This window comes from Gymnoscopelus braueri, assembly GCF_963280865.1.
Source record: "Gymnoscopelus braueri genome assembly, chromosome: 22".
NCBI classification, from domain to species: Eukaryota; Metazoa; Chordata; class Actinopteri; order Myctophiformes; family Myctophidae; genus Gymnoscopelus; species Gymnoscopelus braueri.
Genome location: NC_137624.1, coordinates 34,447,858 through 34,461,474, shown reverse-complemented (window position 1 = coordinate 34,461,474; position 13,617 = coordinate 34,447,858). Strand labels below are relative to the sequence as shown.

The 13,617-nt window shown below is 39.9% G+C and overlaps 1 protein-coding gene across 1 annotated transcript in view; it reads right to left on the bottom strand.

The window, feature by feature from the left end:
• Nucleotides 1-283: 283 nt before the first annotated feature.
• Nucleotides 284-13,617, bottom strand: part of agpat2 (1-acylglycerol-3-phosphate O-acyltransferase 2 (lysophosphatidic acid acyltransferase, beta)) — a 29,389-nt gene continuing 16,055 nt past the window's right edge. Inside the window, exons 3-6 of the mRNA XM_080420076.1 lie at nt 9,283-9,458; nt 7,742-7,837; nt 4,376-4,448; nt 284-3,799 (exon numbers count right to left, since the gene is read on the bottom strand). Coding sequence (XP_080276202.1) covers nt 3,621-3,799; nt 4,376-4,448; nt 7,742-7,837; nt 9,283-9,458 — 524 coding nt within the window. The 3' untranslated portion in view covers nt 284-3,620. The remainder of the gene's footprint in view (nt 3,800-4,375; nt 4,449-7,741; nt 7,838-9,282; nt 9,459-13,617) is intronic.

Below are 13,617 nucleotides of genomic sequence, written 5' to 3'. Positions count from 1 at the left end.
AGTAACTAAAGTTTTCAAATAATAGTGGAGTAAAAGTACAATATTTGCCTCCGAGATGTAGTGGAGTAGAAGTAAAAGTATTGGAAATTCTCCAGTAAAGTAAAAATACCTCAAAATTGTACAGTACTTGAGTTTACACCACTGGTAATGCATGTGTAAAACCTAAAATGTAGACATGACTCTACGTAGCCATTACTGACCAAGCAAAAAAAAAAACTATGCAGGGAAATAAAAGGAGGGGGCCAAGGATAGTACCCTGGGGGACTCCGTCCAACGACGTATACAGGGTTTAAGGTGTTTTAATAGCTTTGGTGAAAATCACAACATTTGTTTTCTTTTTTTTAATACAAATACACCATCTAAACTCAACATGAAAAGTGCTTTATTTAGAATGTGAACACTTTGAATCTTTTCCAATAGCTTTTAAATATAATTTAGTCAACGACGGCCAAATCAACCAGCAGGGTTGTTGCCGAGCCCGTTAGCCATCAGTCATTTTCAGGTCATGAGACAAAGCTTACAAACCAGGAAATTGTATTTTACAAAATAACTTAAAAATGTAAAAGAAAACAAGAGAGGGAGAGAAAAAAAAGAGGGTACAACAACTGCAAAAAAAAAATGACAGTTTACATTTTGGAAGAAACCAACTTGGTAGCAATAATGGTGAACATTCAAATCTCGTGTAACAATAAAAAAAAAATGCAGTTTATGTTAAGCAGAAAGTAATATGCTTATAAATATATGAAAGAAAAGAAAAGCCAAACATCACAGAAGTTGATTATTTGTTATTAATTGAGGCATATACCACCAGTACACAGGGGTGCTGGCTTTGAACAAAAATTAAACCCTGACCATCATAATTTACAGTATAGCAGTGGTTCCCAAACTTTTTAGCTTGAGACCCAAAAGAGAAATTTGATGTCTCCCCTGGACCCAAACTAGTGAAAATAGCAGATCTACAAGCTTACGATGCGTCGCATTGAGACGCGTCGTGAGCTTGAAGATCGGCTATTTTCACTATTTCTTAAAAGTTAGATTTTTTTCTCTTTTTTGGAGGGGACATTTTTTCAAATCTTTTGAAATAATAATTAAAAACAAAATGTAGATAACAAAAAAAATGGGCTGACGATCCCATAAATATGGGCCCACGACCCACACATGGGAAACACTGCAGTAGGGTCACTGATGCCATGAACCCAGCAGGTATAAATAAAACCACTCAGCTATACAGGCCTCTTTGTTAGTAGATCCGTTTCTGTGCACATCAAATCAATGTAGGGGTTTAAATTTTACATTTAAATGTTCGAATATAAATACATTTCCTATACTTGATACCAGCTGTATGCAAGACAACATCCCACCGAAATACAATAAAATAGTTTTATCCCATTAGTACACAAATATCCTGAATGTTGAAATACATTCTTAAGATGGTGCTTGGGGTGGGGGGGGGCAAAAGCTGCAAACTAATGCGTCTTTGCAAACTTAAATATAAAGGCAGCGAGCGAAATTAAACGTCAAATTAAACCAAGATGCTGCATTTTCACTCATACCAGGTTAAATGTCATTGTCAATACATATTACAAAATATAAATCCTCTCATAAGTGTAATAGACCAACAGGCCAAAGTGACATGAAAACCCAACTCTAATATAGGGACAACCTACAGAATGAGTAGTCAGTTATTTACCTAAAAATGTGTTACGTTAAAATAAGAATATAGCAAATGCCATGACTGGCACAAACTTTACTCAGTTAGATTTTTTTGTTTGTTTTTTGATTAACAAAATAGGTTTTGTTATTAATAGAATTCCCTTCTAACTGTAGGCCTATCCCTCCTCATTTCACTTGAACAAAAATACGTTTGAGTAATTAAGATGCCTGTGATGTTGACCGGAATAAGCCATGGTCATTAGTAATCAGATAAATTGATTTCGGTTGATTGGAAATTGAAGAAAACAAACCAGCCGAAGGTTTGCGATCTAATCCACTCAATGCCTGTCTTGCTACCACCTACGTCTTCACAGCAAGAACAACTTCCATGTTTATCAATGAGAACTGTAAAACTAAAGGCCGATTTATACTTTGGCGAGACATGACTCACAACCAAGTATAAATCAGGCATAACTGACCCATCACGGTATACTGTAATAGTGGCTTATCTGAAGCCCCCCCAAAAGAAAACTAAACAAAAATAACACTTTGACATGGCACAACAGGTAGCTTGCACTTTGGAACACTAATGCTAGAGCGATGGACATTGCACTTTTATGAAATTACCTTTGACACATCTTGAGAAGTTTCACATGGAGTTGCTTCTGAGGTGCGAAATGTGTAACCAACCACATTTTTTTAAAACATCAAATCAAGTCCGTTGGATGAAGAAATAAATATAGCGCGAAAACAAATATAGAGAACACAGCAAGAAGACACTTGTTCAATGTACCATGCAGATTATTTCTCTTCCATTAGAAAGTAAGACAAAAAAGGAAAGAATGTATGTACAACGACAACAATGCACATTGAATATTCAGTCCACTAATTAAAGAAAAAGATTGGCGTTATTGTTACCTTAAATCCCTTGCGTTTTGGCGTCAAGTACTGTAATGTCATTGAGCTATTGGTCACCGAGTTGAAAATGAAAAGCCAAAATATGGATATAGTTGACTTCACGGAAACATATCTGAAGACGTCCCTGGTTCACCTGGTCAACCTCTCAACTCCCAAGCCCTACACTTGTCCTGGAGAGCCAGCTCCTCTTGTCTTTCACAAAATAAAAAGGCAAGAGAGTGGATTGCAGAAAGAGAGAGAGGAGAATTCACTGAAATAGGTATTGGAATACATGTGAGTGGGATCAAGAGGACAAGGGCCAACATCAGCGCAACACCGAAACATCCAAAGATTTGTGATTTGTTAGAAGCAGAACAGAGGGAAAACACCCAAGGTTCACAAACATAAAAAGGACAGTAAAAGGAGAACTTAAGGCAAAATTAATAAACATGAGTGGCCAAGTAAGACAATAATAAAGACAGCCTTTGACCACTTCCAACCTGGCATCCCTATTTTTAAAACGTTTTTCAAAAAAATGTTCCAAAAAAAAATAGCGTAAATAGCAGATCTACAAGCTCGCGATGCCACGCATTGTGAGCTCGTAGATCAGCTACTTCCATATTTTTCAAATAGGGCTTAAAGCGGATTAAAGCCAGACAACAAACAAACCAAGACAAAGGAAGCCAGAACTATCAAAAAAAATAAAGAAGAAAAAAAAAGGCATGCATTGATGAATAAGCGTCCATACTGTTGGAACCGCCGTCCGTCACTCCGCTCACTGGCGTGTCGAGCAGGCTCTGCTACCGAGGATCCCGCTTCTGACACCGTGAGGATCGGGACGTGTCCTGGACATTACGGACCCACGTTATATAGAGGCAGATTTGGGGAGCAGGGCTCTCAAATTAGACACAACGTGAGAATTGGCATGACATACGACCTTTGTGTCATGTTATGTTGTTTCCCGGCCAGGTTAATAGGAACAAAATGGGGTGGGGAGAGTGTGTGTGTGTGTGGGTGGGGGGCATAGGGATTTGGGGGTTGGGGAACAGAGGAGCAAGGGTAATTATTGTTCAGTGGCGCGTGGTGGGGCCGTTGCTTTGGGGCACGGCGTTGTTGGGGGTGACGTTGGGGGAGATTTCCAGGAAGTTGGTGCGCATCACGTCGAAGGCCTTCTCGGTGAGGGACGCCACGTCGTCCGACGTCATGCCCTTCGTGTCGATCTTTGGAAGAACCCTCACCTTGATGGTTCCTGTTGAGGTCACAAAACATTGATCAGTGATACATTAAATCTGGGAAAGCATCTGTGACATTTTTTATTTTTAGCTATACACTGTATATATATATAGCAACATACGTTTTTTCAGAAAACCCTTAGGATGTAGAACAGTAGTTCTCAAAAAAATTTTTTTAATTATTTAATAACATTTTCAGATGGTGGGGGGGGGGTCCGCGGCCAAATGCATATCATTTTGGGGGTCCATGGCATTGAAGAGCAGAAAAAGGGTAGTCCTGCACACAGTCTTCACTTACAAAAACGTATTGATAGGGACAACGTTTCAGTCACTCTGACCTGCATAAAGCATGGCATAAAGAAGAACTACTTGGAAGGTAGCGAACAGAAAAACCTTGCACATACGCAGGACGTACGCAGCACACTGCCAACGAAGATGTTGGCAGAGTGATACCCGATACAGGCAGTCCTAGGTTTTTGTTTCTAGAGTTTCTAGAGTATTTGTTTATGCAGAATCAAGCAATGGAACTATCCACTTTAGAATACCAAAATCAATACAGAGTTATGAATAGCTTAAGTGCTGATCCCAAGTACCTGAATTAAACTGCTTTTCTTTCCGTAGGTAGAAGCTGCTATACGATGAAAACACAAGAGGTATGATGGGTACCTGTGAGGGAGGACGCACAGAAACAGGGAAAGACACGGTTAACACAAAAACAAAATACCAAAATAAGAAAATGGATTCTGCTTTTTCTTCCGCTCCCATGTTAACTCATTCCCTGCCAGACTTATTTCTGGCTGTGTTTGCCCACTGCCAGCGATTTAGTGTTTTTTATAACTTAAAAAAATTCACACATTTTCTTTTCCATTATGATCGCAAGTGCAATCGTTTCTAAACACACAGGCGAGTCGTGCACGCCGCTCAAACAACAAACATTCCGATCGGGGCGGAGTCTCTCTCCTCCAGCCCAGTGTAAAAACACCATGTTTCGCTATGTAAACGGAAAACTCACTTACTTTTTCCACCTCGCCACAGACCTCGCTAAATCCCTTATGATCGCGTGTTCAACTGTTTGTAGACACACAGGGTAGTTGTGTGAGTGGCCCAGAGAAGAAATTTTCAATCGGCGACATTCCATTTTGTAGTAGTAGCAGTTTCAAAACAGCGTCGCTAAACAGCATTCCACGGCGTAGAAATGCAAAGCCGAGAAAAGACCGTTTTAGGGCGGGACCTAAACAGGAAGCGGACGGAAACAAAAATCTTCGATTTGACGTATTTCCGTATCCGGGTGTGCTACAATGAAATGTGTTGTGGCGAGAGATGAAGGAACGTGAGATCTTGTTTAAAAAAAATAATTTTCAAAATTACGTTTTTTACGTCCTAGGCAAGTTTGGTAATTGGAAAAAAATACGTTTTTTACGTCCTAGGCAGGGAATGAGTTAATTAATGTAGCCGTTCGCAACTGGCCCCGCATGGACGCTTCGCTCGTGCACGTAAATAGATTGTAAGCACAATATCGGCATCACATCAACCCGTATTCATGTTCATTCATCACCGAATGTCCGAAGGTGGAGCTTGCGGTTCCAAAAAACCTACAGAAATTATAGTCCACCTACAAACTATGATAGAATGGAAAATAACTGGTAACATTTTTACTTTCTCTTGTCTATGACATATTCTGTTGGTATAGGCCAGGGGTGGGCAGCATTTTGTTCCGGGGGGCCATACTGACTTCGATAAAGTGAGTGAAGGGCCACACATTGGACTATTGAATTGAAACACATACTGTAGTGCTGAATAATGTTAAAGCTGCGTGAATTTGGTAGACACGACAACTACACAATAGGGTAAACCTTTTTTGCAACTGTACTGCATCACTCACATTATTATCATACAACATGCAACATATTGCATTGTTATAAATGTGGGTCCAGGGCAGATTGTTTCACTGTTGTAATGTTCACATTGTAAACATTTGAGTACATACGGTTGGAATACGGAATGCAGGTATGTAGTCAAATGGTACACTAATTGGAGAATTAATTTGAGTCCAATTAAATTCCCTCAAAAGCATAAACATAATGCTGCCTTTCAGGATGCAATTCTTTCTTTGAGAACTTCAAGGGACGGATTGAGATGGTCGGCCCGTATGTTGCCCACGTATGGTATAGGCTTTGAGACTAAAGTAGATGACAACGTTTCACATCAGCCGTTTTCTGCAACTACAAATGCGCTCTGAAAAAGCTGCTGGTGAGAACAGTGAAGGCATGTGTGCGGCAAAATGGCCGACCGACTAATACTTCCGGTTCAAGCGAGGATAGAGCAGAATAAGGACCTGAGACTCAGCCCATATGTTCCAGTGCTCCTAATAGAGACTGAGGCCCCGAGTGGCCCTCCATCGGGACCGGTGGAGCCAAAAGTGGCGCCCCCTGGGGGCTGTCCTGTTTCCACTCAATCTGGCTGGCTGAATACAAATGGAATAGGCAGGGCTATGCTGAGCATGTTGTGACATGTTATGTTGCCAAACGAGACTGCAATCTGCAGCCTTGAAAATAGGGAACACCAAGACAGAGATTCCATTCATAACAAAAACAAAGAATCCATCACCTTAAACAGCAATACTCTTTTTGGGGTCCTGTCAAGTGCCTTAAGTCAGTTTATATGACAGTTCTAATATAACTCTAGGGTTTGTGCTAATAGGGAGCAGCAGGTATTCATTTTTGTGGTTCCTCACTGATGCCTGTTGTTGGACTCAAACAAATACCCACTGCGTTTGCCTAGGGGAGGCCTCCTTGTGGTTTATCGCCAAGGTTTAATTGAACAATTACCTTTTTCTCTTATTTTTTTTACTTCATTCTTTTAATTCATACCACTTGCATGATCTTAAATGGATGCTACAAGTTAAACTTGTATTAAAAAAGACCACCCAAATATACATGACACAGTGATCCAGTAGCTCTGTTTTTTCTCATATATATATATATATATATATATATATATATATATATATATATATATATATATATATATATATATATATATATATATATATATATATATATATATATATATATATATATATATATATATATATATATATATATATATATATATATATATATTTATTTCACTGGAGTCCCCCAGGGCTCTACACTTGGTCCCCCCCCCATAGAATTATACCCCCCCCCATAGAATTATACCCCCACACGAAATCTCTAAACCGAAAATAGCCAATATACAAGCTCCCGCAAATGTTCGCCTATTTTTTATGAATGTTTGCCTATTATGACATTCCCAGAATACAGACGATAGGGTTCATGTGGTTAAAAAGGGCTCTCTTTATTAAAAAAAAAACAGCCTTTCCTGATTAGAATGGTAGAGCCTGCAAAGTACCCAGGCATGAAATCAATTGTATGTGATGCTGCTGCTCCCCTCAGGGCAATTTCAAAGAAGAGAACAACTTAATTGTCTCTTAGAGTAGTCCAGAGGGTGATGTTCAGAAGGGTAATGGTCTCCTCTTTCCAAATGACACCGTACCAAATGTTATCAATTCAACCCAGAACTCTATAGGCTTAGTATCAGTAGATAACATGACTGTTAGTTCATAAACTACTAGTCTTTATGTGTTATTGTTGCTAGCTCCCTCATGTGTCTAAAAACTGCACAACACTGGTCAAAATGACCCCTCTACTAGTAGACAAAATAAGGCATAAAGGGCCCTTGAATAAACCCAGTGTCAGCACCCGTTTTTGGGCAGAGAGGGTCATGTGTAAATACACGTGTCTCACCGACATGCCCACTAAGCAAATAAACCTCCTTTGTTCTCAAACCTTACCTTTGATGGATTAAAACAAATAAAACAAGCCCATGCAGGCACACACACACACACACACACACACACACACACACACAGAGAAAGGGCGCAATAAAGAGGGATTAAAGCCTATAAAGTTACTAACTTGTGCCTGCACTGCCAGGTGGAAGGCTCCCTTCTTGAACGGCAGCAAGTCGCCTCTCTGGTTGCGGGTGCCCTCTGGAAAGACCCACAGCCGAATCTGTGAAGCACAATTTTTGGTCAGAATTTATTGAAAGGATAAGCTCCCCTTGAGATGCAGCATGTCATTTTCCAGGGGGTCCTATACGCCCGTGGTTCTCAACCAGTGGTCCGGGGACCACCGGTGGTCCTTGAGGAGTTTCCAGGTGGTCCCCAGCTAAATGATGGAGTTGTTAACCAAATTAACCCTTATTAGATCTTTAACTCGTCGTGTTTCATGTCTGCTGTCGTCCTGTACTGTCTGTATGTTTTAAACCACTACTCTGGCTGTAAACCCAATTGCCCTTCTGGGACATTAATAAACTTGAACCTTGAACTCTTGAGAGCGTAACATTTTACTCTCTCAAGAGTTAAATTAAATTATTGTTAAACATCTGCATTACTTAATTTACAAGAAGTCTACATCATTAGAGAATGTAGAAGAATTGTTATTTTGACAAAATCTTATCGAATGATAACAAAATATTCTAAGTTTTGAGGCTAAATCTCATCAAATGGTGGTCTGTGGCTCAAATGCCGAATAAATAATGGAACTTGATATGAAAAGGGTTGAAATCCACTGCTATACACACACACACACACAAATAAAACATTACATACAATACAAATACCCAATGCACACACACATACAAATACAGTTAGCTTGCTCACCCTCTCCCACCCCCAGCCCTCAACCGTTTTTCCAACCCCCCCAAAAAAAGGGAGTATACAATAGAACATGATGACCTAACTCAAGATCAGAAATCAATGTAAATACAAGCAGTTTAAAAGCATGAACAGGTTGTTTGTTTCAAGATGCGAATATAAGGAAGTCCTGAAGCGGGCCAAGAGAGGAAATAGATCTGACAGAAAGAGGAAGCACATTTACCAAGGTTAACCACACTGAACCATATTCAGCATGTTTCAAAGTTTGACATCATGTTTTCTAAAATAGCCAAATGCCAATGCATGATGTCCACCGGCCGGTGTTTTTGATACGTTTTTATTATAACTTAACTATTTATTTATTAAAATTGTTATTATTAGCAATTTTTTAAATAATAGTTTTGAATGAATTTAGTTATTTTTTGAACATTGTATTGTCGAGTGGAAATTTGTTACATGAATTGATGTGTTTGAACCCTTTTTGTTATTCAACTTTTTTTTAGATACACCTTGTCCAAGTATTCAGTCTATACCTTTTTTTTCCAGTAAAAAAAAAGTTTAGATGAATTCATGTTTTGTCTGGAAATAATTCTGTGAACGACTGGAAAGAAATAAACTAACTTTAGCAGATCTACAAGCATAAAACGCGCCGTTTCGCGCCGCATTTCGAGCTAGCAGATCTAATACTTTTGATACTTTTGTGTGACGCTGTAGTATGATCAAGTATGGGCGTTCATTTACGAAAAAACACAAATTTAAAACATGGAGAGAAGAGGTTTCTGCCCGGCATGGAAGGTTTACCTGGTCGTCCACCATGATTTTGGCGGCGCCCGCCATGACAGTCTTGGCGTCGTTAGTCTTCTTGCGGTTGATGAAGACGATGCCCCCCAGCCAGCAGATGATGCCCACCGTGCCGGCGTAGATCAGCTCCTTCTTGGCGATCATGGTACAGCGGTCTGGAAGCATCTCCATCAAGCCTGACAAACACAACACATCATCTATAATTCAGTGATTCTCAACCTTTTTTCGTCTCAATATATAATAATATAATATGCCAGTGGTTCTCAAACTTTTTCCATGTCAAGGATCCCCAACTTGATGGGTATTTGGCCACGGATCCCCACGTCAAAATATTTTGTTCCAGGGACCCCCAGAAGAGAACACAGAGTCACTTCGTGACGTGCTGTGAGCTTGTAGATAATTTATTTTTGAATAGCCAAAGTATAAAATAATGGTTCAAGGTGGTTTAAAAAAAGATTATTGTGGGGGAGCCTCTGGAACCTCCCCAAGGACGGCTGGGGGTCCCTGGACCCTACTTTAAGAAGCAATGAATGCATTAGGCCACGGACCCCCATTTGATAAAATTATTTTGTACCCCAAACTACAAAGTGTACAAAATGGAACGAAATGGACCCTTACAGGGTTATATTCTTCCAATATGTGACACTGGCAAACCAAAAGGGAAAATCTAAAACCTTTACGGGTGTTCATTCTCAAAGTTACGGACCCATAATAAGGGTCCATTTGGCCGCCTGGTGGTCCAAATCTACAGTACATTAATTAACACTTCGGATAAAGCTCTATTAGAGCAAGGATCCCACAGTAAGATTATTTTTGAAATATACCTGGACACAAAAAAATGTTAAGTAGAAAAGAGGTTAAACATTTTCCAAATGGTTTGCTAGTGTCACACAATGTATAATATAGCTTATAAGTGTGTAACAGCAAATGCCTCCATTCCAGATGAACTTTGGCCATTCCATTCTTATCTCCACACAGCCTTATCAAGCAGGGATGTCATTGGGGCCATCCTGACTTCTAAAGTGAACGAAGGGGGTCTTCAACAGGGGGTCCGGGACCCCTAGGTGGTCCTCAGAGTTACTACAGGGGGGCGTCCAAATCTTTGTTTGATTGTAACTTTTTTTTTACATTAACCACTCTAACCCTAGCATCCCTATTCGGAACTTTAGCCGAAAAAATAGCCGATCTACAAGCTCACAACGCCTCGCAGCACGAGGCGTTGTGAGCTTGTAGATCGGCTATTTTTGGCAAAGAGGTTTGGTGTAAGAGGGAAAAAAGAGCAGACTAAGTGCAAGTTTAGAGGTTTTAACTGTATGAAAATACACATTAACATGAATCCAACACAACACTACACAACACAACACAATGATAGTGCTGTCAAACTCTATGAAGTCTATGAAGCCATCTATGAAATAGTTTAGTCTGCAACACATTTTTATACAATATGTTGTGGGGGACTGGGGTCCCTGCTTCATCTCTCTCAGCTAAGGGGTCCTTGGGCTGAAAAACGACGCCTGCACTAGACAATTGAAGTGAAACTTGAAACGCATATTGTAGTGCTGAATTATGTTGAAACGGCATGGTAGACATGACGACATTACAATAGGGTCCTTGCTTCACAATACAATACCTTTTAGTTTTTATTTTACAGCTGTATTGTATCACTCTAGTGTACTCTGAGGTTACAATTAAAAGATTACTTACACTTCAATGCCATGTCAACTTTTAAATTACCCTATTAATTTATATCTTACTGAGTTGATAGTCTGATATGCATTGTGCACCATTCCATAGGTCACTGATAAAACACATATCATTAGGTTTACAAATATGGACTCAAGTCAGACTTTCACCGTTACATTATAAACATTTTACATTTGAGGAATATGGAATGCAGGTATGCACTGAAAAGGTAAATATTAATAACCATTAATTGGAGTATAATAAGTTCCCTCAAAACCCAATTCAGAGGGTTTTCCTTTGAGGACTTTACGGGCCGGACTGAGATGGTCAAAGGTCCCCTCGGGTCGTATGTTGCCCATGTGTGGTCTAGGGCTACAACTATTCTTTTTTATTTTATTAGCAATTATTCTAGCCATTACTTTTTCGATTAATCGAATGATCGAGAAGTGCTTAAAAAATAATTATATATCAACAAATTGATAATAAAAAAAAGCCTCATTTTATACAGGCAAAAATACTTAAAATAGCAAATCTACAAGCTTAGTCACAACCCATTGCATTGGGCAAAGCGTTTATAGCTTTGCTATTTTAAATGTTTTAGATTGTTTTTGAAAGTTTTCTGTCACCTATGACATGCCCTAAATAGGGATCGATTATTAATCAATATTTTTGATTAAGTTATTGATTAGATTTGTTTATTATAATAATCAATCAAATCTATTATTTCAATTAACTGTTGCACTCGCTAAAATAAAATGGTACAGTTGAAGGATGACACATGAAAGACGCGCAGCCACCCACACATTATGATCTCACAGCACAGTATCAGGTAAAACGCCACAAGCAGAGCGTCAGAAAAGACCGCAGACTGACAGGATGTGTCACCCACACCTCGCCGTGTGTGGGTGACATCGGAAATAACAGATGTCAGTAAAAATACACAACCGGACACGGAGGACTCTCAGGACTGACAGCCGACGCACCTGGCAGTGGGAAATAAGAGCGGCGCACGAGAGCCGCAATCACCAACTGCTGCTTAAAACACTTATACGCTGCTCATTAACCCCTTCAATCCGGGGATCGCATCTCTGTCATTTGTCACAGATTTCTGTGGATAATCATATACAGTACCAGCTCAAAGCGCAGCACCGAGTGCAGCGATACGAGCCTTGTAGATCTGCTATTTTTGAAAAATGTTGTACATTTGAATATATATATTTTTTTATAAACAAAACCTTTTACTCCAAACTTTGCTTCTGGGGGGGGGGGGGTCTCAATAAGACACTTGTTGAGACATTTGACAGTTACAAATGTTCGCTTAAAAAAAAAAAAAAATCAAAGATTTGCACAAATTTTCAAGATTTCTCAAAAATAGCAGATATACAAGCTCATCACGCGGCACTTGGTGCCGCGCGATGAGCTTGTATATCTGCTATTTTTGAATGGCCAAAGAAATCTAAAATGACAGAGATGTGTTCCCGGTCTTAATGGATTAAACACTTATACTCTGCTCATTAACTCACCAGCTGCCAGAGTTATTTCAGATTTTTAGCTGTTGGCTGCCAGAGATTTTTAATTGAAAAACAAAAAGTACTCAGGAGCCGAGATACAGAATTTTTAAGTTTTAAGTTAACAAGGAAGTGGATAGGAGTCTAGATCTTCAACTAATCATATCTCCTAGGTCTTAGGGTCAAAAAAAAAAAAAAGTTAAAAAAAACCTTTTTTTCTTTTTTTTTTTTCTTCAATAGAACGCATTTATGCGTTATTGGCAGGCAAGTGATGTATTCAATAGAACGCATATATGCGTTATTGGCAGTAAATGAGTTAATTAATACACAGCTTGGTTGAATGCTTGACTCTGACTGGTCAATCACTGAACTCGGCTCTCTGTTATTTTTCCACTTTTACAACATGTGCACTTCACATTCACACACACACACACACACACTGATGGTAGCGGAGACAACCAATGCAAGGCACAGACCTGCTCATCCGGAGCTGTAGTTAAGGGTGTCTCTTTCTCAAGGACACAAAGCCATGCTGTGAAGCTCATGGAGACTAACGCCCTTATCATCATTATCACGTCCGATTCAGGAGCGGACGATTTAATTGGCCGCGTGCTGTGCAGGAGTTGGTATGGTAACCCAGACCCCGGGATCAGGCTCCTGCTGAGTTTTCTCAGGCCTAATTACATGGAACCGGCTCTCCCTCGGCGTCGATCTCCTCTTGGTCTTCAGCCAGCCCACATCACTCAGTAGTGACTGACACACACACTCTTTCCCAAGTGATGGAAAAAAAACTAGCCCTGAGACAGACCCTGGTGAAGACCTTCTAGGTCGACATGCGTTGGGTCATAATTTGTTGCCTTGCTCAAAATAAATCCTTTATATTTTTTCATCAAAGACGGAGTGCCTTGGAATTCTTTTCTTTGCAAGTCTGCAGTCCACATCATTTGGGAGTTGAGCAGTAGGCTACTTATTTGAAAAGCCTTTTTTGTTCATATGTTCCTACAGTACCTGTATGTATCACCAAAGAGCACCCATCTATCAGAGCCACTGACTGATCCCTGCAGCGCTTATCGTCTCCGCCAGGCCGAAAGGCATGGCGAGAGTATGTTTTACCCCCCGTCCGTCCGTCCGTCCGTCCGTCCGT